This window comes from Nerophis lumbriciformis, linkage group LG01, assembly GCF_033978685.3.
Source record: "Nerophis lumbriciformis linkage group LG01, RoL_Nlum_v2.1, whole genome shotgun sequence".
Classification (NCBI taxonomy): domain Eukaryota; kingdom Metazoa; phylum Chordata; class Actinopteri; order Syngnathiformes; family Syngnathidae; genus Nerophis; species Nerophis lumbriciformis.
The window spans coordinates 25,112,501-25,138,009 of NC_084548.2; the positions used below are offsets into that span (position 1 = coordinate 25,112,501).

The 25,509-nt window shown below is 40.0% G+C and overlaps 2 protein-coding genes across 2 annotated transcripts in view; one reads left to right on the top strand and one right to left on the bottom strand.

Moving 5' to 3' along the window:
* The window catches only part of fam117ba (family with sequence similarity 117 member Ba), an 18,254-nt gene extending 10,752 nt beyond the window's left edge, over nt 1-7,502 (top strand). Inside the window, exons 5-8 of the mRNA XM_061977935.1 lie at nt 43-186; nt 3,648-3,861; nt 3,969-4,089; nt 6,270-7,502. Of these exons, the coding sequence (XP_061833919.1) occupies nt 43-186; nt 3,648-3,861; nt 3,969-4,089; nt 6,270-6,495 (705 nt within the window). The 3' untranslated portion in view covers nt 6,496-7,502. The remainder of the gene's footprint in view (nt 1-42; nt 187-3,647; nt 3,862-3,968; nt 4,090-6,269) is intronic.
* A 1,932-nt stretch (nt 7,503-9,434) lies between these two features.
* On the bottom strand, nt 9,435-24,778 carry ical1 (islet cell autoantigen 1-like). Its single transcript, XM_061977915.2, has 13 exons — nt 24,590-24,778; nt 23,050-23,083; nt 21,692-21,845; nt 20,977-21,049; nt 13,154-13,277; nt 12,884-13,082; nt 12,367-12,492; nt 12,200-12,298; nt 12,049-12,131; nt 11,895-11,950; nt 10,368-10,643; nt 10,212-10,301; nt 9,435-10,144 (listed from the first exon to the last, which is right to left on the bottom strand). Exons 2-13 carry the CDS (start codon nt 23,055-23,057, stop codon nt 10,029-10,031), a joined length of 1,404 nt encoding a protein of 467 aa, XP_061833899.1. The 5' UTR covers nt 23,058-23,083; nt 24,590-24,778; the 3' UTR covers nt 9,435-10,028.
* Nucleotides 24,779-25,509: the final 731 nt, after the last annotated feature.

Genomic DNA, 25,509 nt, shown 5'->3' on the forward strand with positions numbered 1-25,509 from the left:
CACTCATTGTATTGTTTTTTAATATTGTGTTGTGTTTTGCAGGCGCCAATGCCCAAGACCATTCTGATACCAATCCCCATATCCAAGTCATCTGCTCCCCGTTTCCGCAACAGCATAGAAGGTCTCAACCAGGAGATCGAGCGTATTATCATCCGCGACACCCCCGAGAAGGATGAGACCATCGTGGTGAGTGACATCATCAACCAATCAGAGCACAAAGGTGTTCTTTTTGTCAACTCTTCACACAAATATGTATTCTTGATGAAGGATGACATGTATGTGTGCTTTTGATGAAGAACATGAAAGCAAATGTCATTTAGCAGAGATCCATTTGCTGGTGTGTTTGCAGCAGTGTTAATTCATGTAGATCGTCAATGTCAAAACAACTAATATTTGTTATTATTATTGATAAAGACCTTATATATATATATTTATTTAGATATTATCAAATAGATAAATACATTATCAAACAACTCCATTATTAAACAGATAAATACCAAATAGATCAAGATAATATCAAATTTATAAATTGTATCAAATAGATCAAAACATTTTCAAATATTTATAGAAACTATCAATTAAAGACATTATCAAATGTTTATAGACATTATCCATTATTTGATCATGTTTTATCAATGAGTTATAGACATTATCAAATAGAAAAATGGGGTGTCAAAGTACATTTTGTATTGGCTTGCAAAACATTATAAAAATATAATAACCATAATGGGAGGAGATGAACCTCACTAAACCAAACCCTGAACTAAATCCTAATCCTTGCAGGGGAACTGCACTTTAAAAAAATGTTGCCTATAGTTCACAATCTTTATGAGAGACAAGAACATGTCTTTTTTAATGCGTTCTAACTCGTAAGTAAAGGTAAATATAGACCAGCTTACAATGGAGCCCATGGGAGCCGTGATGTCCTTGCGTATATTCTGCCCGGAAAACCCACTAAAAAGCGCCAACAATACTCCATTTACGTTTTGTAACCTGAATATTAACCAAGTATCAGTGATGTTGGTTTTCTAAGCGCTAACGTTGTGCATTGATCACAGAGAGGTATCTTCCTTATGCGGCTATATTGACATCATGAGCTGGTGAGCTGCTTTCTCTCCTCTGAGTTGGTGAAAGTGAATTCTACATTGTAAATCATGCCTCTGAGTTGGTTAGTAAAACGATGTGGACATAAACTGACAAGTTGGTAAACTTTCACATTCAACTGGCGAGAAAGACACAAAAAGACGCTTGGTTGCACCCTCCCTTTTTTTCCCCGAGGATTCTTCTTCTTCATCGAAACGGGAATTTATGAATATTCTATCAGTTGACATCCTAATGATGGCAGACAGAAGTGATGTTTTATGTTTGTTGGCTATCATGATGTCTGCACTGAGTAATATCCAGTGATGTTGTTAAAAAAAAAGAAAACGTGTGTCTGTGAAATTAATTGGCCGCCGTATGCTTTAAATGATCAGAATATGTAAATATTACATGTTATTATGAATGTGCCTGTTACTACATGACATATATATATATATATATATATATATATATATATATATATATATATATATATATAATATACAAACCCTGTTTCCATATGAGTTGGGAAATTGTGTTGGATGTAAATATAAACGTATTCAGTTGAATATGCTACAAAGACATCATATTTGATGTTCAAACTGATACTTTTTTTTTTTGAAAATAATCATTAACTTTAGAATTTGATGCCAGCAACACGTGACAAAGAAGTTGGGAAAGGTGACAATAAATACTGATAAAGTTGAGAAATGCTCATCAAACATTTATTTGGAACTTCCCACAGGTGAACAAGCAAATTGGGAACAGGTGGGTGCAATGATTGGGTATAAAAGTAGATTCCATGAAATGCTCAGTCATTCACAAACAAGGATGGGGTGAGGGTCACCACTTTGTAAACAAATGCGTGAGCAAATTGTTGAACAGTTTAAGAAAAACCTTTCTCAACCAGCTGTTGCAAGGAATTTAGGGATTTCACCATCTACGGTCCGTAATATCATCAAAGGGTTCAGAGAATCTGGAGAAATAACTGCACGTAAGCAGCTAAGCCCGTGACCTTCGATCCCTCAGGATGTACTGCATCAACAAGCGACATCAGTGTGTAAAGGATATCACCACATGGGCTCAGGAACACTTCAGAAACCCACTGTCAGTTACTACAGTTAGTCGCTACATCTGTAAGTGCGAGTTAAAACTCTTCTATGCAAGGCAAAAACCGTTTATTATAGGCGCAAAGTTGAAAAGCCAGTATCTGTGATGGTATGGGGGTGTATTAGTGCCCAAGACATGGGTAACTTACACATCTGTAAAGGCGCCATTAATGCTGAAAGGTACATACAGGTTTTGGAGCAACATATGTTGCCATCCAAGCAACGTTACCATGGACGCCCCTGCTTATTTCAGCAAGACAATGCCAAGCCACGTGTTACATCAACGTGGCTTCATAGTAAAAGAGTGCGGGTACTAGACTGGCCTGCCTGTAGTCCAGACCTATCTCCCATTGAAAATGTGTGGTGCATTATGAAGCCTAAAATACCACAACGGAGACCCCCGGACTGTTGAACAACTTAAGCTGTACATCAAGCAAGAATGGGAAAGAATTACACCTGAGAAGCTAAAAAAATGTGTCTCCTCAGTTCCCAAACGTTTACTGAGTGTTGTTAAAAGGAAAGGCCATGTAACACAGTGGTGAACATGCCCTTTCCCAACTACTTTGGCACGTGTTGCAGCCATGAAATTCTAAGTTAATTATTATTTGCAAAAAAAAAAGTTTGAACATCAAATATCTTGTCTTTGTAGTGCATTCAACTGAATATGGGTTGAAAAGGATTTGCAAATCATTGTATTCCGTTTATATTTACATCTAACACAATTTCCCAACTCATATGGAAACGGGGTTTGTACTATATCTATGTATATAAAACCTTGATGGTAGTGTTTGGATGTTTATAAGAGCTTTATAGGCAGAATAGAGCTACTCTTATTGACTTAATTGTAAGGGAACATGTGTGTTCTTGTCTTAAATAAGGATTGTGAAGGATATGCAAAAATCCAAACAAGTGTCGTGCCCCTTTAAACTTCAACTGGTTTAACTCCCATATATTCCAAAGTTCATTAAATCGCAAAACAACTTTTTTTGAAAACCGAGCAAAATTTTTCATGTTATTTAAAAGCAGCTGTGGTCATTTTCAACATGACTACTGTACACACAAACACATGTCCAAAGTGTTTTTATTTTATTAACGAGGAGGATCATAACTGCAAGCATTTGGAAATATTGCATAAATTAATATGAAGTATCCAAATTGCACTAAATAATTCCACAAAATCAGTGGAAGCCGGGGATCAAACCAGGAACCCTCTCCCACCCAGCCATTTGATTTTTGACCAGCTGTGTGCGACCCATCTAAAAAGGTTTCATTTCTAGATCCATTTTTGACTTACAGTAGTTGATGTCAACATTTGCTCAACTATTTCACACGTTTGGAATCATGAAGAGCAGAATGATTCTGGCCTAAAACATATTTATTGAAATTTGTATTCTGCAGTATTTTTGATGCTTCCACATCCCAAAGACGATTGAGTGACATCGTTTGTTTTCGTTGCAGCCACAGGACGTCCCCGACGGGCACCGCGCTCCGCCGCCCATCCCCCCGCAGCGCAGCAGCAGCACTCGCAGCATCAACACACAGACTCCCTCAGGGGGCGGCGGCCTCGGTGGTAGCCATAGCAACAGCAGCAGCCGCCCCGACTCCATTTCACCTTCCTACCTCACTGTGCTCAACGACGCAAGCAGCGGCGGCAGCCCCTTGGAGGAAAAAGGTGAGACACACACACACACACACACACACTCATTTCATCATTAACCCACCACCACAAGTCTGTGAGAAACCCTGTGACCTTTGACCTTTAACCATGTGTGGCGTCAGAGCTGGGTCCTTGGTCTCCGCTGCCAAAGTACGCCGCGTCACCGCGGCCCAACAACAGTTACACGTTCAAGAGGGAACCTCCAGAGGGCTGCGAGAAAGTCAAAGTGTCTGAGGAGTCTTTGTATGTAAAACAATTTTTTTTTTTAAATATATATACAGTGCAGGCCAAAAGTTTGGACACACCTTTTCCTCATTCAATGTGTTTTCTTTATTTTCATGACTATTTACATTGTAGATTGTCACTGAAGGCATCAAAACTATGAATGAACACATGTGGAGTTATGTACTTAACAAAAAAATGTGAAATAACTGAAAACATGTTTTATATTCTAGTTTCTTCAAAATAGCCACACTTTTCTGATTAATTCTCTCGATGAGCCTCAACACACCTGTGAAGTGAAAACGATTTCAGGTGAGCTCATCGAGAGAATGTCAAGAGTGTGCAAAGCCGTAATCAGAGCAAAGGGTGGCTATTTTGAAGAAACTAGAATATAAAACCTTCATCCATTTTCTACCGCTTGTCCCTTTCAGGGTAACGGGGGGTGCTGGAGCCTATCTCAGCTGCATTCGGCGGAAGGCGGGGTACACCCTGGACAAGTCGCCACCTCATCGCAGGGCCAACACAGATAGACAGACAACATTCACACTCACATTCACACACTAGGGCCAATATAGTGTTGCCAATCAACCTATCCCCAGGTGCATGTCTTTGGAGGTGGGAGGAGGCCGGAGTACCCGGAGGGAACCCACGCAGTCACGGTTAGAAACATGCAAACTCCACACAGAAAGATCGCGAGGCCGGGATTGAACTCAAGACCTTTGTATTGTAAGGCACATGCACCAGCGACGTGCGGTGAGGTTCATGGCTGGTGAGGCACTGACTTCATCACAGTCAGATTTAGAAACATATGAACCCTAAAGAGTATCTTATTCACCATTTGATTGGCAGCAGTTAACGGGTTATGTTTAAAAGCTCATACCAGCATTCTTCCCTGCTTGGCACTCAGCATCAAGGGTTGGAATTGGGGGTTAAATCACCAAAAATGATTCCCTGGCGCGGCGCCGCTGCTGCCCACTGCTCCCCTCACCTCCCAGTGGGTGAACAAATTTCACCACACCTAGTGTGTGTGTGACAATCATTGGTACTTTAACTTAACTTTAACTTTACACATACAAACTGTAGCACACAATAAAGCACATTTAATTAAAAAAACGTTATTATGGTCTTACCTTTACTTATAAATGAAGTCCATGCGCCGCTCCTTCTGAACAAAAGCATCGAAGTCTTCCTTATCTTTCTTCAGTTTTAAAAGTCTCTCTGTCTCGATGGAGATCTTCCTTTAATTATTACTATTTATAATTATTACCTCTTGCTTCGATTGAAAGTCCAGTTTAGAAAACTGTTTTATTTTAGATATGTAATCCTCCATGTTAAACGTCCAGGCGAGAGGAAAAAATAAACGATCGCTGCTAACTGTTGCTGCTTGTTGTCACTTATTCTGCAGCCGAGTAGTCGCAAGAATGATCTCTAGCGCCCTCTACCACCATGAGGCGGGATTACTGCGAGCCTCACACAGTGCGTCTTCGCAGCCGTTTTATGATTGCTCAGCACAAGAAATACGTTACACACATACAGTTGCTGACAAAATACACTGTACATTATATACCTCAGCTAACTAAACTATGGAAATGTATAATATAATTCATATAGCAATACGGTCTTACTGCACAGCAGGCCAGCAGTTAGCCGAGTCATTGCGCAATCCATGGTGAGGCTCAACTGGCTGGTGACTCACCGCAAGTCTCTTCTCAGTATTTGAATGGCAAATGTGAAAATTCAGCGATTTTGAATAAAAATAATCTAAAACTGGTGAAGTTAAATGGAAAATAACTTTATAGTATAATCACTGGATACATATAACAATTTAATTATTTTTTTTTCTTTTTACATTTTTTTTCTTTCCATGTTGGCACGTGAGGCCCCGCCTCACCTGCCTCCCCTGACTGCACATCACTGACATGCACTAACCCCTGTTCCACTGTGCTGCCCAATATAAAACATGTTTTCAGTTATTTCATCTTTTTTTGTTAAGTACATAACTCCACATGTGTTCATTCATAGTGTTGATGCCTTCAGTGACAATCTACAATGTAAATAGTCATGAAAATAAAGAAAACGCATTGAATGAGAAGGTGTGTCCAAACTTTTGGCCTGTACTGTATATATATACTGTATATATATATATATATTTATTATTTAAATCTGAACCTGCAAAAATAAATAGTGTTTGTGTCCTTTAGGCCAAAAGCCCTTCAGGACACGCCCCCCTTCCTGTGTCCCGACCGCAACAAGGTGAACTTCATCCCAAACAGCGGTTCAGCGTTTTGCCTGGTCAGCATTCTCAAACCCCTGCTTCCCACCCCGGACCTTACCTTTCGCCCCGGGGTGGGCCTGCGGAGTCTGTCCCCGTCGCTGGTGCCTCTGTCCACCCAGCCCTGCCTCCTGGAGGAGCCCGAGAGTTTCTGACGAGGAGCGCTCTCAACACCTTGAAACCCAGGCGGGAAAAAAAGGCCTTCAGCATGCGAGCGCTCTGATGTCTTGTGTCGTCGAAAAGAGCGTCGACTTCCCACCTCACATTTCATCGCTGTCTTTTTCCTTAGTATTATTATGGTTTTGGAAGGAAAAGGGCATAAAAACTTGTATTTCATTGTTCGATACCATGACGCCTTTCCACAATGCATATCATTTTTTCGTATTTTTCTCTTGATGTAAAAACATGCCTTCCGCTACAAAAAGGCCGAGGTGCTGCCGGACTGAAGCAAAACTTGTAGAAGGGGGAAGAAGAAAAATTCCCATAAAAAAAACAAAAAACGTGCCTGATATTTTCGAGCGTTTCTTTCAAGACATCTGATGTAGCGCCCAGGAGGAGGGCGTGTGCTAACAAATATTGTATTTGACAGCCCAAAGCTAATGCTGATCTGTGTAAGATAACTTTCTCGTTATTCTAAAAGTCATCCACATTCCTGCGGTACTGCTGGTGATGACATAGAATACTTTCATGAGTGTACTATTTGAACTGCACCCTCAAATAACTTTGGGTATATGTATTGTGTTTGAAGAGCACTTCCGCCCCCAACATGTCCTTCAAGGTAAACGTGCTATAGAATGTACATGGATGTAAATACTGTATTGTATCAGCTGACATGTGACCAACTGTATCTTATTATTACATAAGCCCCGCCCACCCCATCAACACCCGATTGCGCCGCTGAGTACTGTGAATGACATGTTATTATTGTGAATAATTATCTATTTATTGATCAGAGAGGATGGAATCAAGAATAGATGACGTCATCCATCTCAGGTTGTAGTGAATAGTTGCCCCCCCCCCTAAAAAAAAAAAAAAAAAAAAAAAACTTCGTCGCAGTTAACACTCGAGGGGCGGCCTGTAGCAGACGAACTTTTTTTTATTAAAGGGAATTGTTTAACCATTTTTTTTAATAAGCAAGAAATACAGTGTATTGTTCCAAACATGTCCTGTTCCTTTTTTATTCTTATTATCGATTCTTGGTACAAGTGAATGAGCGCGAGGACACAACGTTACAGTTACGGTACTTTGTAATTTTACTACATGAAAAATATATTTGGCCATGAGCACAAAGACAAAAGCTTTTTTTGACAAAAATAATTATGTTAATTATGTTACGTTCAATCTTGTCCGCCATAGGAGCCAAAGACGCCTCATTGAGCGTGCCGTGTCGGCCATTTTAGATGTGGCGGATCTGTCTCCTGCGAGGAAAGTGATTTAAGGTATTATATTTTATTCTCTCTCTCTCACAAACACACATAACTACACTGGGGAAGCAAAAAGCTGTCAAAATCGCGAAATAATGACGGCCAAATAAAGTATATAGTCTTACATGTAAAACTGGTTAGTTAGGCTGACCATATTCTGAAATCCCCAAAAGAGGTCACAAGCGGGCAGCACGCCAAGGCCGGGACGAGGTGAAAATGTGCCAATGATACTCGAACTTGCTTTATAAATAATATATTTATTTAAATAAAGCATTTTTCTCCTCTGTTGACAGCAGTGTTGGCACTAGGAATTTTCATAATGGGGTCCCAGGGACCCTATCAAGTCATAAAAATGGGGTCCCACAGTAAAAATTTTGGGGTCCCACTTTTTTGTAAGCGTTTTGAAAACATGATAAATGTATGCATTATCCTGTTATATCTCACATTCTATATTGTGTTTTGGAAAAAGGTTGTCATAAACGTTACTTCATTCATTAAAAAAGTAGAAAATGGATGGATGGATGGAAAACACATTTTTAAAAGTATGTTTTTGGGGTGGAGGAGTCTGATCTGGTGCTAGTTAGCTTGAAGCTAACAGCTAGCCTGTCTCCATCCTGGAACAATGTGGATGCAGCGGGAGATAAAAGTGAAGTTTCCATGGACTCACAAAGACTAAAACAAGTCATTTACTAGAAACTTGGCACAGGATGAAGTTAAAAAGGTTGACTTTACACTCACCTTAGTGTTTACCATCAAGTCTTTCTTTTGACAGCACCTCGCGCTAAACTTGTCCCAGTGCAAACTGTCATTGACAAAACTTTCGGCCAATCAAAGTTTACAACCAATAAAAATGCAATAAACGGGGACTGAAGTGTGACCCGGCAAATATAAACAAAACAAAACACTGGCGGAAAAGCAATAATCGAGACAATAAAAAAACAAGCAAGCCGGGCGGTAGGTAAAAAAAAAAGAAAAAAAGTCCTTTCTTATTTCAATGCTTAAAAAGACACAAAAAGTGCGGCAACGCCAACACTGCTTGGCAGTATAACAAAATAAGTCACACTTATATTCTGTAACTGTGTGGAATGCTAAAACACCCTCTGCTGCGTTTACAATGTCTTCTCCTTTTCCAGGTCGCACAAAGTACTCTTGTCAATTTAGCAGGAGCTCTCGCCCTGCACAGCTGTTTTGTGCTTTGTAGTGTCGATATGGGCTTGTAGATCTTTGGCCCCTTTATTTGCCACATATATATACGTTCCTACTTTACACACAGTGCATTCTGCTTCCCATGTGTCACGGCCAGGACCAAAACACAAATACTTTTTCCGCATATCATCCGTCAAGTTGCATTTACGTTTCGGCATTTCTTGTTTTCATGTCTGTCTCTCCACTCACTAGCTCTGTCGCTCTCTGTTTCTGCATGCGCACACCTTCACAGTTTTGTTATGTTTAACCCCTTTTTTACTTAACCCTGAATGTACATTGAAAATACACGCAACCCTAACTCAAAATGCAGGACATTTGAGGCATTTAAGAAACCCAGCCCGGACATGCCGGGCACCCCCGCAAAAGAGGACATGTCCGGGGAAAAGAGGACGTATGGTCAGTCTACATTACAAGGCATCGGGAAATGAGTATAAAAGTGTGAAACGTACATAAAAACACAAAACTTTCATTGTCCAGTTTATTGTTAGCCGATCCCCACATTTCCATTTGTCAGTCCTTGAGTTAATTAAAATACACAAAAAAAGCAGGTTGACATTAGACAAATACATTCATTAATAATAAACCGTTGTACAACTTAAATCATATTTAGTGTATATATTATTGTACAGTTTCTTGCTATTACCTTTAAAAGTGTCTTCTTGGTTTCTGTAACTAGGGAGAAAAATAATGCAGAATATGTCAAGTATCAGAATACATCATACATGTTTATCGTGTGTATTCAATTCACAGTCAAGTATTTTACACATTTTTTTAATGTGTGCCAGCAACAAAACAAGCCTTTGAAATTATGCAACCTTAAAATCTTAGTGACCCTGTAAGACCCTGCATATGGATCCTAAAAAAAGACAAAAATGTTGCAATGAATAAAAGAAACGCTCTAAAATGTAATGATGACTGATTTGGGCATCGTCCTGCAGAATAATGAATGAAACAAAATGAGTCAGCGGTGTTGTGTGCAGTGCTAACAGTCATTTCCTGTGTGTGCGTGCATGTCGTAGATATCACAACCTTAAACTCAGCGGTACACACAAACAGGTTCAGGCGTTGAGCAGCTCGTCCGCGGAGCGTCCGATGGCGTCGGGGTTGGAGAGCGGGTCCAAGTCTGCAAACAGGTTGAACCAAGCGGACATGTCTCTGGACGCACCTGCAGATTCTACCAACATGCTCACCTTTTAGAATTGGACATCAGACAGATGATATTTTCTGAGTAGGCAGCTCACCCTTGGCTGCTGTAGCCGAAGCAGTTGATTGGTTGTGAGCAGCGGGACGCTGAAGGGGCGGAGCTTGGAACATAGGCGGCGTCGACCAGCCTGACAGACAAAAAGAATGATGGTAAGAAAGAAGGATCAGCGTCGTTCCACCAACAGAAGACTCACCTGTGGAACTCAGACTGTGGTCCAGCAGCTGGGAAGGCAGGAAGCCCGCAGGTCCGGGGGAGGCGCAAGGGGGAGGGGGAGCGGTCTGGGCCGGAACGTCTGCGCCTGCAGGGACTGAGGCGGGAGCCTCAAAGAGCCCGAAAGCATCCTGCCACTCTTTGCTGAAGTCGTCCGTTGCCCCGGGAGTGGGGCTGAGCAGGTCCTTGAAGAAGGCCATGTCGCCCCGGTCACCTTCTTCATCCTCTGCTGTCGGCCCAGTGGAGTCCAGCAGCACACCTGACAGGAAGTCACACATTCTCTAAGTTCCTTCTGATAGTAACTGAACCCTCAAATGACAGCCACAACTTAACTTATCTATCATTAACAAGGCTTATGTGAGACAAGCACACACATGTTTTTACCTTATTTTATGCATTTTTGATACATAAACGCTAGCAAGACGCAGCTAACAATGCAGGTAATGGGAGTCTATCTATTCCGACTATAAAGCCCTCTAAAAAACATCCATCAACGTTTTATATACACACTTTAAGTATATACAGTACAGGCCAAAAGTTTGGACACACCTCGTTCAATGTGTTTTCTTTATTTTCATGACTATTTATTGTCACTGAAGGCATTAAAACTATGAATGAACACATGTGGAGTTATGTACTTAACAAAAAAAGGTGAAATAACTGAAAACATGTTTTATATTCTAGTTTCTTCAAAATATCCACCCTTTGCTCTGATTACTGTTTTGCACACTCTTGGCATTCTCTCAATGAGCTTCACAGGTGTCATAGTTTTGATGCCTTCAGTGACGATCTACAATCTACAGTCATGAAAATAAAGGAAACCCATTGAAATGAGAAGGTGTGTCCAAACTTTTAGCCTGTGCTGTATATGATGTAGTAACAGGCAATAACAACATGTACATTTATTTTTTTGCTCATTTTAAACATAACAGCAGCACATTCATTTCACAACGTTCGCTATTTCCTTCACAACAAAACAACACTTTGGCGATCCAGAAACGTATATTTTGGAGCCTGAATAAAGGGAGGAGGAGCTCCAAGCTGTATAAGCTGTGTGATAAACAGATCCACTAACCATCATGTAGCAGTATTACTTGTGTCACTAAAAGTAGTTTCTAGGTGTTAGCTCTTATGGCAGTGTTGCTAAGACATGGTTAATATGCAGCTCACGGCATGTAAATCAAGTGTTGTTGGTGCTCTTGGGATGTTTCATAAGCGGAATAGATGACTCACATTAGCTACATTATTACGTGCCGTATTTTACAAATTACAATGCACAAAAAAGAAAAACGTGTTCGTGTCTCACGTAGAGATTGTAAATGATGGGCAAAATAAAAAAAAAACAATGAAGCTCCTATAATCCGGTGCGCCTTTTGTATGGAAAAAGACCTGACTAGACCCGCTTATCGGCAGTGCCCCTTACGATCTGGTGCGCCCTACTGTCCGGAAAATACATGTGATTGAATCATAAAGTGTGTTATTTAAGGACAAAATGAACATCACAACTCACCTGTGTCAGCAGCATCAGCAACACTCTGTGATGCTTCGTCATCCAAGCACACCAGACTATGTAACATTAAAAGAGGGAGACACACATTGCTATTTTCTTACTGTGTGGACTGAGTGTAGATGCCTTAATAGAACACCTGTGGAGGTTCCTTCACCTTTCTGTGTTGCTCGGCAGAACTTTCTCCTTATCCTCTTCTTGCTGTGCGTCCGTCATTTGCTCCAGTGGGTCCCGCAGGTCCTGCCAACAATTGGACAAGTAATTAGGGCAACCCTGGAAAGATGGCATAAACGGCGCCGTCTGCACACCTTGAGTGTGTTGAACTGGTAGGGTGTGTGTCCCTGGAAAGTGTCATGGATGTCAGACAAGGCATGAGCCGTCTTCTCCCAAAACTGCAGCAGGGTGGTCTACAGGGGGAGCATACGTGTGTAAAGCGAGAGAGAGAAAGACGTTGCAATGCTCTGTTTGGGGCCACCTGGTAGTTGCAGAGTGAGTGTGACAGCATGTTGCAGCGGCTGGCACCCAGCATGTCCACCTTTTGGCACACGTCGCTCTTTAGCTTCTCAAACTGGCTTTTTGTCTCCCTCACCTGGCCTTGAACCTGACAACATATCAACACATTGGTCAAATAGAATACTTCGGTCAGTACACTTCAGTGAGTATACTGTGTAGTTAGTTTGCGAGGGTGAAAATGTGGACAGTGTCCCAAATCCATTACTGTCCTCAGTGGAAATGATCACATAATAATTTATACCCGCTTTACTTTTCTGATCAGTACTTTCCATTGCTACGGCTTGCTTCTCGGCCGCCTTTATTTGAAGTTATGTAGCCAAGATAGCAATTATTGAGGGTGTTAGGTGTCCATCAGTGCAACATGCTGGTACTGAAAGTGCAGTACCTTTCGACGTACGTCTCAGTTTGAGCGCACTTAAGACTATGTGAGAGTACGGAAGTGCTCCAATTGAGACACAGACTAAGACGCCAAGTACTACCTTGCGGAACTTTTCCAGTTGTTTATAAGTGTCTGGATCAAGTTCTTGAGAGATGTCCTTCATCCAGAGCAGTGCTCCTCTGTATTCTGTGCGAGCTTTCTCCATGCGGCTGACAGTCAGGAGCGTATCAGCGATGGCTCGCCGTCTGAATGTCTCAACTTCCTGGTGCAAACGGTGCAGCGGCGGGCTGAGCACCATCCTGGGGCAGAGCAAACAAAAAACATGTCTTAGGGCATACTGTGGCGTGCCCTTGTCTATGCAGCCTCTAACCTCTTCTTGGCAGATGTGCACAGGGCTTTGCTGGTGGCGTCCATCATGTTTCCAGCCTTAGTGCGGTCTCGTTTGGCTTGGAAGTGCAAAAACAGGCCAAGCTCATTCTCCTCCTGGGACAAACCTGTGGAGAATAAACAGTGTGGTGACGCTTGCTGTTTGTGTGCACGATCCAAGAAAATATGAGTCACGATGATGAATGTTGGATGTCGACCCTCCGTGGGTAGAACCAGGGCATGGTACCAACTCGCCCAGGCTGGGGAAAACAAAGGAAGTGCCTGCCTTCATGCCAATGACAGTGTAGTGAGAGTCCTTTAGTACAATGGTAGTGTTTGTTTATGATGCAGCTAATGAATTAAAATAGGAAAAATCTTTGTAGGAGCCACATTCATTTATTTGTGTTCCATGATAGATGTCCACAGGTGGCAGTATAGCAGTAGCTGTATCAGAGTCGTGTATTGCTTGGATTCAAAATGACGTCACATCGGGTTCATTGATTTCGCGTGGTGGTCAAGCCAGCGTCTGTTCTCAATGAGTACTAGGCGCCATATAGCTTTTCTCGAATAAAATGCCCAATGCTTGCGTTGTTTTAGGCCGTACGAACCGTTTAAACTGTAAAAAGGATAAACGTTTTTTCAGAGTTCCTCAAGAGGTTATCAAGATTGGCGGAAGAGTGCAAGATTTTTTGAAAAAAAGACAACAAAAGTATCACCAGTCCAAGGGAGCAGAGCTGAAGAATGCACTAGTTTGCAGTGACCACTCCGTTAAAGGTTTGTTTGATATACTTTTAACGTTAATCATTTCCCATTTAAGTATTATCAGGTTATTATTTGTATTTCTTAAACACGTTTGCCACGAGCGTTTCGAAAAGCACCCACTCGGCGAGTCTAAATAAAAGAAAGCACATGTCAGCAAAACCTAAAAGAGGCAAAGGCAGCAATCTGATATGAAGCTTTTAGTACAAATATAATGTTTGACATCCATAGTGATATTTTGATAAAAAACGTGGAAAACATGTCTACTCGTAGACGGCGCGTGCAACAGCAAGAGCAGGCAACAAACATGACAGTAGACATAAAGTTAAATCATGAAATGCAACCTTAACCGAGCAAAAACTATGCATATTAATCCGGGAGAGTCTTAATACCAATGTCCTTGACCCAACCACACAAACAAATTGTAGACCTCCATGCTTTTCCTAGTTTTCATCTGTTTTGTCGTGTAGAATGGCTTCTAGAGCACACGATAGTTTGATATGTTTGTAAACTGCACCGACGAAAAATCGTTCATCGCTCAATAACTTACTCTCCTGAACAAAACCAGACGTGTTGTGTTTACCTCACACAAGACTCTGTAATCGGTGGCTCTTCAGTGTTAATTGTTCTTAACTTCCTATACCTGCCTTCTTTCCGTGTTGTAGGGAAGGCAACGTAAAAGCTTTCCACAATTATTGCGGGTAATCAGCCCTATGCTGCACAGCAGGGCCTTTTTACATGTCGAAAAACTATCAAGGAAGCGCCGCATCAGCTCAAAGTTAGTAGTAGTCATGGCGCCCTGTTGTCAAGTGAGTGCCTTTTGACCAGTCATTGAGGAGATGGCCTGAAACAAAGTTGGCCATTCTCTCTTTATACACGACTATGGGCTGTATACTGTAAACACAGGGGTAGGGAATCCGAAATCAGGCAATAGGTGGGAGATCATGAAATTTTTATCACTCGCTCTTTTTTTTCTCTTTTGATTAAGAGCAGTTTAACAATACTTGTTTATTTTCATCATCAGGATAGTCTTGAATTGATGTTGTCAATTGTTTGTGACATTAAAAACATGTAGTTTTGGTGCTAGGGTTTAGACATTCAAGGCTGTGTGTTGACTTATTTTGAGGGGACAGCGAATTGAAATTGTTATACCAGCTTTGAACTGACTATAATTTGTATCAAAGTATCATTTCAACAGTGTTGTCCCATAACAAATACATTATAAAATATTTGCATGTCAAAAAAATGTTTAAAATAGTTATTAAAGATCTGCAAAAGTTAAATCAAAGCAATGTATTGGGTGAAGATGTATCACCTTTCATCCAAAAGACTTTTTTCAAATATTGTAGGTGAGGAGTTTCACTATTTATGTGTGTGTCCCCTGGAGATGGTCACAATAGGGTTGTTGTTGCCTGGCGTCGCTGATATACAACTGTCCTGCGTAAAAATAAGTTGCTCTCCCGGCAACTCGCTAGTGTCCACTCTTCTTCTGGAATTAAACAATCTTTGGAGGAGGAAGTCAGGACATTGTTCTAAGAGGAAGATAGGAGATGGTGAAAACCTCCTCCGTTTGAACAGACGCTATCAAATATTTTTGTAATCGAGTATTCTTCTGGAAATTCATTCACTTGATCGAGTAGTCTGATAAAACATATTTTTACTTGGTTAAAAAGCAATTTTTAAATATACATTTGAAAAAAAAAACATTTTACTTCACAATGAACGACCAATTGGTTTCATTTTGAAATTACCAAGACTAAATCATAAAGACATATTAGAGTATGTTCATAGCTGTGCATTTATGAACCCTAAATTTAGACTGGCTGACCAGAAATAAGACAAACATTACTTTTACTTTTGGTGCCCAAACTGACGGGGCTGGGACTGTCTTCCTCCATCTGCCACTGGATCCTGGACTTCCTGACAAATCGCTCTCAGAGGGTGAGAGTAGGCTCCCACCTCTCAACATCCATCAGCATCAGCACCGGCTCCCCCCAGGGCTGCGTGCTAAGCCCCCTACTCTACACCCTCTACACTCATGACTACACCCCTGCTCATGCCAACAACACCACTATTACATTTGCAGACGACACCACAGTAGTGGGACTAATTTCTGGGAGGGATGAGTCTGCCTACAGAAATGAAGTGGAGCGGCTGACGGGCGGGAAAACAACCTGGTCCTTAACACCGCCAAGACGAAGGAGCTGATCATGGATTTCCGGAAGAAAAAAACAATAAACATCCAACCACTGTACATCAACGGGGACTATGTGGAAATGGTATCTAACTTCAGGTTCCTGGGGATCCAGATCGAGGAAGACCTGTCGTGGAGTATGAACACCTAAGTGACCATTAAAAAGGCACAGCAGAGACTTTACTTTCTGAGACTCCTCAAAAAGAACAACCTGTCCCAAAAACTGCTTGTGTCCTTCTATTGCTGCTCAATAGAGAGTGTGCTGACATACTGCATGTGTGTATGGTATGCCAGCTGCACAGCAGCAGAGAGAAATGCACTTCAGAGGGTCATAAAAACTGCCATGAAGATCACTGGCTGGTCTCTCCTCTCCCTAGATGAACTGCACAGTGCCAGGTGCCTCAAAAATGCCCAAAACATCATAAGGGACCCATCTCACCCTGTACATAAACTTCTTGAACTGCTGCCCTCCGGCAGGAGATACAGGACAATAAAATGCTGGACAAACAGACTTAAGAACACTTTTTTACCCGAGAGCAATAGTGTCGCTGAACACAAGACGACAATAATGACTGTGCATGTGAGCTGTGTGCTTGCTATTTTTATCTATTTATCTATGTTCTTATGGTTTTATGTGTTATGAATTTGCACTAAATTAAATTAGTTTTGCTTACAATTTCGTTGTACAATGTACAATGACAATAAAGATATTTTCTATTCTATTTTATTTTAAGCGTTTGAGTTTTTGCGGTGTCTAAACGGAAATCAAGACAGCTACAATACTGCAGTGATGCAACTTGAACACCATTATTACTTCTTGATATTTTTTCATCAACCAAAAGTGAGACACACTTTCTTGTTCTATCAATTGTCTGCAAAAAATAAAAAGTGAGTTATTTTTCCTCTCGATCTCTTTAACTCACAGCACCACTGCGAAGTAATCGTTTCATTTGTCATGAAATAAGACCATAAAAAGGATAACGAATATTATAACTACAAACCCTGTTTCCATGAGTTAGATGTAAATTTAAACGGAATACAATGATTTGCAAATCATTTTCAACCCATATTCAGTTGAATATGCTACAAAGACAACATATTTGATGTTCAAACTGATAAACTTTTTTTTTTGTGCAAATAATCATTAAAGGGGAACATTATCACAATTTCAGAAGGGTTAAAACCATTAAAAATCAGTTCCCAGTGGCTTATTTTATTTTTCGAAGTTTTTTTCAAAATTTTACCCATCACGCAATATCCCTAAAAAAAGCTTCAAAGTGCCTGATTTTAACCATCGTTATATACACCCGTCCATTTTCCTGTAACGTCACACAGTGATGCCAATACAAACAAACATGGCGGATAGAACAGCAAGATATAGCAACATAAGCTCGGATTCATACTCGGATTTCAGCGGCTTAAGCGATTCAACAGATTACGCATGTATTTAAACGGATGGTTGTAGTGTGGAGGCAGGTAGCGAAAACGAAATTGAAGAAGAAACTGAAGCTATTGAGCCATATCGGTTTGAACCGTATGCAAGCGAAACCGACGAAAACAACACGACAGCCAGCGACACGGGAGAAAGCGAGGACGAATTGGGCGATCGCCTTCTAACCAACGATTGGTATGTGTTTGTTTGGCATTAAAGGAAACTAACAACTATAAACTAGGTTTACAGCATATGAAATACATTTGGCAACAACATGCACTTTGAGAGTGCAGACAGCCCCAGTTTTCATCAATTAATATATTCTGTAGACATACCCTCATCCGCTCTCTTTTCCTGAAAGCTGATCTGTCCAGTCCAGTTGAAAATGCATCTGCTTTGAGTGTCGCAGGATATCCACACATTCTTGCCATCTCTGTCGTAGCATAGCTTGGGAACAGGTGGGTGCCATGATTGGGCATAAAAGTAGATTCCATGAAATGCTCAGTCATTCACAAACAAGGATGGGGTGAGGGTCACCACTTTGTAAACAAATGCATGAGCAAATTGTTGAACAGTTTAAAAAAAAACTTTCTCAACCAGCTATTGCAAGGAATTTAGGGATTTTACCATCTACGGTCCGTAATATCATCAAAGGGTTCAGAGAATCTGGAGAAATCACTGCACGTAAGCAGCTAAGCTCGTGACCTTCGATCCCTCAGGCTGTACTGCATCAACAAGCGACATCAGTGTGTAAAGGATATCACCACATGGGCTCAGGAACACTTCAGAAACCTACTGTCAGTAACTACAGTTGGTCGCTACATCTGTAAGTGCAAGTTAAAACTCTCCTATGCAAGGCGAAAACCGTTTATCAACAACAACCAGAAACGCCGTCGGCTTCGCTGGGCTTGAGCTCATCTAAGATGGACTGATACAAAGTGGAAAAGTGTTCTGTGGTCTGACGAGTCCACATTTCAAATTGTTTTTGGAAACTGTGGACGTTGTGTCCTCCAGACCAAAGAGGAAAAGAACCATCCGGATTGTTATAGGTGCAAAGTTAAAAAGCCAGCATCTGTGATGGTATGGGGGTGTATTAGTGCTTACACTTACACATCCGTGAAGGCGCCATTAATGCTGAAAGGTACATACAGGTTTTGGAGCAACATATGTTGCCATCCAAGCAACGTTACCATGGACGCCCCTGCTTATTTCAGCAAGACAATGCCAAGCCATGTGTTACATCAACGTGCCTTCATAGTTTGAGTGCGGGTACTAGACTGGCCTGCCTGTAGTCCAGACCTGTCTCCCATTGAAAATGTGTGGCGCATTATGAAGCCGAAAATACCACAACGGAGACCCCCGGACTGTTGAACAACTTAAGCTGTACATCAAGCAAGAATGGGAAAGAATTCCACCTGAGAAGCTTAAAAAATGTGTCTCCTCAGTTCCCAAAAGTTTACTGAGTGTTAAAAGGAAAGGCCATGTAACACAGAGGTGAACATGCCCTTTCCCAACTACTTTGGCACGTGTTGCAGCCATGAAATTCTAAGTTAATTATTATTTGCAAAAAAAAAATAAAGTTTATGAGTTTGAACATCAAATATCTTGTCTTTGTAGTGCAATCAATTGAACATGGGTTGAAAAGGATTTGCAAATCATTGTATTCCGTTTATATTTACATCTAACACAATTTCCCAACTCATATGGAAACGGAGTTTGTATATTAAAAGACATATTATTTGTTATTAGTATCAATATTTTAGCTTTTTATCATTACATTAAGTGTTTGTAATCTATTTTAGCTAGAGTTTTTTGTTGAATTAATTTCTCCGATGTGCCACTTTTGGAATTTTTTTGTACGCATTGAACGGTGATGGTAATGAACACTCTGGGCTTGTGGAGGCAGATCTTTGCGCTCAATCACTCAGCAAATACTTTGTCTTTCATGACTGCTTGTATTTGGCTATTAAATGCTCAACACAAGACAAACTCCTCTCTTTCACTTTTAATACGTAAATCTACTTGCTAAATATGAATAAATATAGAGCAATGTCTCTAAATTGAAAGAACAGATCTCTTCTGCTACATCTCTGGCAAAGCAGATATGTATAAGGTGTGTTGTGAAGCAGAGTTACGATACATGACACCTCACTTTATTCTAATTTGTTTATAAGCGATGGCGAAGCAAAAGCGGCAATTCCTAATTTGTGGCAGGGCAAATTTAATTTGTTTACAAATGTCAGCGACAAATAAATATTTATGGGAAACACTGTGATTCGCTTCCTCCTTCCTTTGCTTGGGTGATGTTAGCGTTCCATTTTTAGCGTCAAATTTACCTTTAAAGTATTATGCAAAACCAACTTTGCTTATCTATTGGTACCTGTTTTTGTGTGTTTGGGATCAAACCATGTAGGCATGGCAGATATATTTATAAAACAATCTTGCTTTTCATCATACTGCCTACAAACGAGCCATTTGGAATTTTGGAATTGTAACGTTTTTCCCAAGTGTGATGTCAGCAGATATCTCCATATAGGGTAGAAATTTACCCCAAGTGCTTTGCGCGAGTCTGCCATTGTAGCCCGCGCTGTACTCAATAAGTTACGGTACTTATTTTTCTCTATCCTCTTGTTGTGAGGCAAACAAGCTCATACATCCTCCGCTGTTACCATTTCTAATACAAAGTAGCGTGTAGTTCAGTAAACGTGATATAGAAGCAATTAACAATACAACATAGATGACAGGGAGAAGACGCAGTCAAGGTGGAGCCACATAATTAAGACCACCCACAAAACGGCGCATCCTGGAGAGATGGTCAGAAGGCGGCTTGAAGATGGTCTGTTAAACATAGTCAAAGCAAAATTTTGACTATAAAAACCCCCATCACATGTTATGTAGACCACAAGGAAGTGTTTTAAATGTAGACAGAAAATCATAATATGACCCCTTTAAGATGAGGAAACGCAGCACCCTACTGTAATGTGTGGCTCTCCATCGTATTGGTATATCTGAGTCTGTGTATTATGCTGTACCGTTTATGATGTCTGATGCTGTCTGATTGCTATATATATATATATATATATATATATATATATATATATGTATATGTATATGTATATATATATATATATATATATATATATATATATATATATATATATATATATATATATATATATATATATATTAAAACATTTTAATGGACTTTATTGTTCGTAATATCAACTTTCCTGCCAGGAACTACAGATGGAAATTATCCTCTTGCTACAATCTGGCACATTTATGTTTTTATGTTCAATAATGTACATTGTCCCATTAAACAAATAAGGATTAAGATAAAGATTCTGTGTGAATCGAGACAGTGATGTTTTTTTTGTTTGTTTTTTGTTCAGCCTTAGTGTGGACCTAAATAAAACTGCTCAGTGTTAGAACTGTTACTCACGTGTGATTCTATGCTGGTACTTTTCAATCACTTTCAGCAACTCGGTGCAGGTCGACTGAACTGAACGAAAGAACTGGAGAAGAAAAATAGAAATCAAAATATTATGACATCTTTATAACATATTGCAACAACTCCCCATCGTTTCTGTACACCACCACTAGTTAACATTTACAACAATTTATCACAACTCAGTAATATTTTTTCTACTTAGACTGCTGCACTAGAAGACTGACCAATTGTAAAAATAAAAAAAATAAAATGAAAAAAAAATGTGTCCGACTGAGCTACTGATTTACTATAGAATAAATAGAGTGCGCTAACAGTCTTATCTTTCCTTCCAGATGTAATCCAGTTAGCCAATACAGGTCCAAATCTAATTAGAACAAGTCTGGTGGACCTATGCTTGTTAACACAGAGCAAGTTGTATCAGAAAAGTTATTCCACAATTAGAATATGACAAATTTAAACAGAAAGTGACTGTAGAGCGCAAATCTTCCCCAAAGAGTATAGATCAGTATACAGTATGAAAGCATTTCTAAAGAAAATCTAAGATGACAGACAAGTAGATTTCATATAAATCTCACAAACTATAGATAGAAATTACAGCAGTAGTAAATTAGTTTTGAGAGTCTTTCTTAATTTTTGCATACAAACAAAAATCCTCTCAGTGCTCCTTTGAATTTGATTTGTAGCAAACTTCTCCTCCCTTTTATACCTCCAGCTTTGCGTCCAGGTCAGCATCTGAGGCCACCACATACTCGTCCTCTTTTTTACCAGTGGCTTTGATGAGCACTTGCTTGGTCTTCCAGAACTTCTTCTGCATGCGTGCCATCACTGAGCTGTCCTCGCCGAGTAGGTCTCCGACAAACCTTTAACAAGTGTAAATAAAAAATGGAAGTGTAATATACTGTATGATAATGCTTGCACTGCTGGATCAGCTAAGGGTTAAGTCTCAAATTGTGCCAAGTTTGTTGCGTGTTACTTGCTGCCCGCAGCACTGTATTCCATTGGGTTACATGGGTTTTTATTGTTTACATTTTTTGTCATTATTGTGGTTCTTGATGACATTGAAAGAGTAAAACAAACCACATTTTTGGGTGTAATAATAGAAAATAAAATGAACTGGGAATGTAATTTAAAAATATACAACATAAGGTGGCAAGAAATATTTCAAGAATGAATACAGCAAAATATATTCTGGACCAAAAATCACTGCATATTCTCTACTGCTCACTAGTGTTACCATATCTCAGTTATTGTGCAGAAATATGGGGAAATATAATTCAACGACTTGGTGCATTTGCAAACAGCTAAAATTATGTACAAAGCAAACTACACCATGCTACCCAAGAACGTACAACAATTCTTCTCAACAAAAGAAGAGAAATATAACCTTGGAGGAAAATATAACTTAAAACATTTGTATGCACATACAACACCTAAAACTAAAGAAGTTAAACAATGTACTAATATGATCCAGTTTAAGAAACTGTTCAAACAACAAGTGTTACCAAAGTACAAAGAAGAAGAATTATGATAAATGTCTTATACTTATTGAAAATGATATAACTTTCATTTCATTTCATTGGGTGAATCCTAACTGACTTAGCTATTTATGAAGAGAACTGTTGTGTTTAGAATTCACTTGTGAAAAATTGTGTACAAATTGAGAACAAGAAGTGAATAAATGTGTTGCTGTGATTAGAAAGGGGGTAGGAATTGAATAAGCTTTGCTTCTTCCTTAGTCTTTGTGGACATGTTGCAAGGGTTAAAAAAAAGTGTGTGATATGTATTGAAACTTAATACATGGTCGAAATAACCTAACCACTCTGTACAATGCATCTTCATATGCTATTTATTTACAAAACTCTTGTAAAGCCTGTGGCCTTGTTATAATTTATCCATCTGCATTTTTTGCAATCCATTCAGCAATTGTGTCAGTCAAAAAACTAAAATAAAATAATCCAGAATAATACATTTGTATAACCATCTTAATTTTGAAGGCCGTATTATTTGCAACATTCTGTCAACTAATGTGTTTCTATTTAGGTTGAATGCGAGATGGTTACTTACCCTTCCATGATTGGATATCTGTCTTTCACTCTGTCTGCAATTACAATAATTGACAATGAATCCACATTGACATTCTGATTTAAGGTCGGGTCTTAAATAATAGGTTTCTGGACAGTGGGGGTGGGGGGAGATCATGAATCAATTGCTCTGATACCATATTGATCACATGCCTAAGGGATGGATTTTGCCAATTTAGAAATTTTAAAGGGGATTTACACATCAGTCAATGTTTCTAACTAATACAAGCTATTACATTTCTAATAATTACTTATAAAGTACCTGCCCATTCTCTGTTTGTTTATTATGGTTTTATTCAATCAAGGTATGTGTTTATTCCATGGGTGTCAAACTCTGGCCCGCCGTGTAATTTCACTTGGCCCTTGAGGCGATGTCAAATTAACACTAAAGCTGGCCCGCCGATCCTCCCGGGAGTCTTCCAAACGCCAGCCAGCCAGCCAGCCAGCCCAACGAGTGCTGGCCCAGTCACATAACATGCACGGCTTCTGCACGCACACACGTTAAATTTGCAACGCATACTTTATCAACAGCGATACAGGTTACACTGAAGGTAGCCGAATAAAAAACTTTAACACTGTTAGAAATATACGCCACACTGTGAATACACACCAAACCAGAACCCTTTGCAGCACTAACTCTTCCGGGACGCTACAAGGTGTGTGTGTGTGTGTGTGTGTGTGCTGCAAAGGATTCTGGGTATTTGTTCTGTTGTGTTTATGTTGTGTCACGGTGCAGATGTTCTCCCGAAATGTGTTTGTCATTCTTGTTTGGTGTGGATTCACAGTGCGGCGTATATTTCTAGCAGTGTTGAAGTTTTTTATACGGCCACCCTCAGTGTAACCTGTATCGCTGTTGATCAAGTATGCGTTGCATTCGCTCGTGTGTGCATACAGAAGCCGCTCATATCTTGTGGTCTGAACGATGTTAGAATGGATAGCTCGTAGAGTATGTTAAATGTTAATTTGTTCAACCTTGGCCCGCGGCTTTGTTCAGTTTCAAATGTTTGCCCACTCTGTATTTGAGTTTGACACCCCTGGTTTATGCATTACTGATTAGGTGTTTACAATCATTTCACCAACTGTATTTATTGTTTACAGAAGACATCAGCAAACATGTGATTCTGTAGTCCTGTTCAGTAGGACAGAACCTCCAGGTCTCACTACACAATAACAAATAACAAATGAGTACATCACTAGAGTTACCCACATGATTGTGAGAGGTTGTCCAACAATTGACGCTAACAAGTGGTTGATGTGTGCTAAGATGCACTGACAACAGCTGGCTGTCAAGCAAAGGCTGCTTACTGTAATGGCCAATAATCGTCCTTCTGACTTGGGCATGTATGAATATACAATTGGTCTACAAAGAACAGTAATTAAATCCACGTCTAACACTGAATAATATACGATATAAGGTAATAGTTGTCGACGCCTGCCAAAATGAGGTGAGCTAGCACCACCAGCTAGCCAGCTAACTTGTTAGCACACGTTGCGATATTCAGTTAATAATTGTGTTAACTCACCTTAGACACAGCGCACCAATCCTAATATGCGAATCATGAGTTCATATAAATTCAACTTGGCTGTTTTTATGTTTATCCCGTTGAGCCAGCATTTATGACAGTAGCGCGTAGCCTCCTCTCGCGATAGCCATGACTGGTGAGTCAGAGAAACAGGATATGCAAAATAGCAGTGACACTCTTTGGGCAGAGATCACACCGAAGATCGTCCATTTTGCCACGCCGCGTCACGTCAACACTTTTTTGCCAACAATTGTATCATTTGCATTGAGTATATAACAAATGTACAATTCTAAAGTTTGTGTCGTAGTTATGAAAACACGAAACGGCATGATCCTGTACCAACAGTAACACACCAGTCACGCAGAGATCTTCCCTTTTTTGCATCTTTGAGCCACACCTGTTAGATGACGAACAGTAGGAAAGAAGTGCCAAGTCTCACACTCTCTACCTCTAACAACCAAAAAGCTGTGAAAACGATGTTGTGTTCCAAATTTAAATTATTTACTGAACTTGTGTGAGCCTTTGGCTTTGCACTTTGTTATATATACAGGTAAAAGCCAGTAAATTAGAATATTTTGAAAAACTTGATTTATTTCAGTAATTGCATTCAAAAGGTGTAACTTGTACATTATATTTATTCATTGCACACAGACTGATGCATTCAAATGTTTATTTCATTTAATTTTGATGATTTGAAGTGGCAACAAATGAAAATCCAAAATTCCGTGTGTCACAAAATTAGAATATTACTTAAGGCTAATACAAAAAAGGGATTTTTAGAAATGTTGGCCAACTGAAAAGTATGAAAATGAAAAATATGAGCATGTACAATACTCAATACTTGGTTGGAGCTCCTTTTGCCTCAATTACTGCGTTAATGCGGCGTGGCATGGAGTCGATGAGTTTCTGGCACTGCTCAG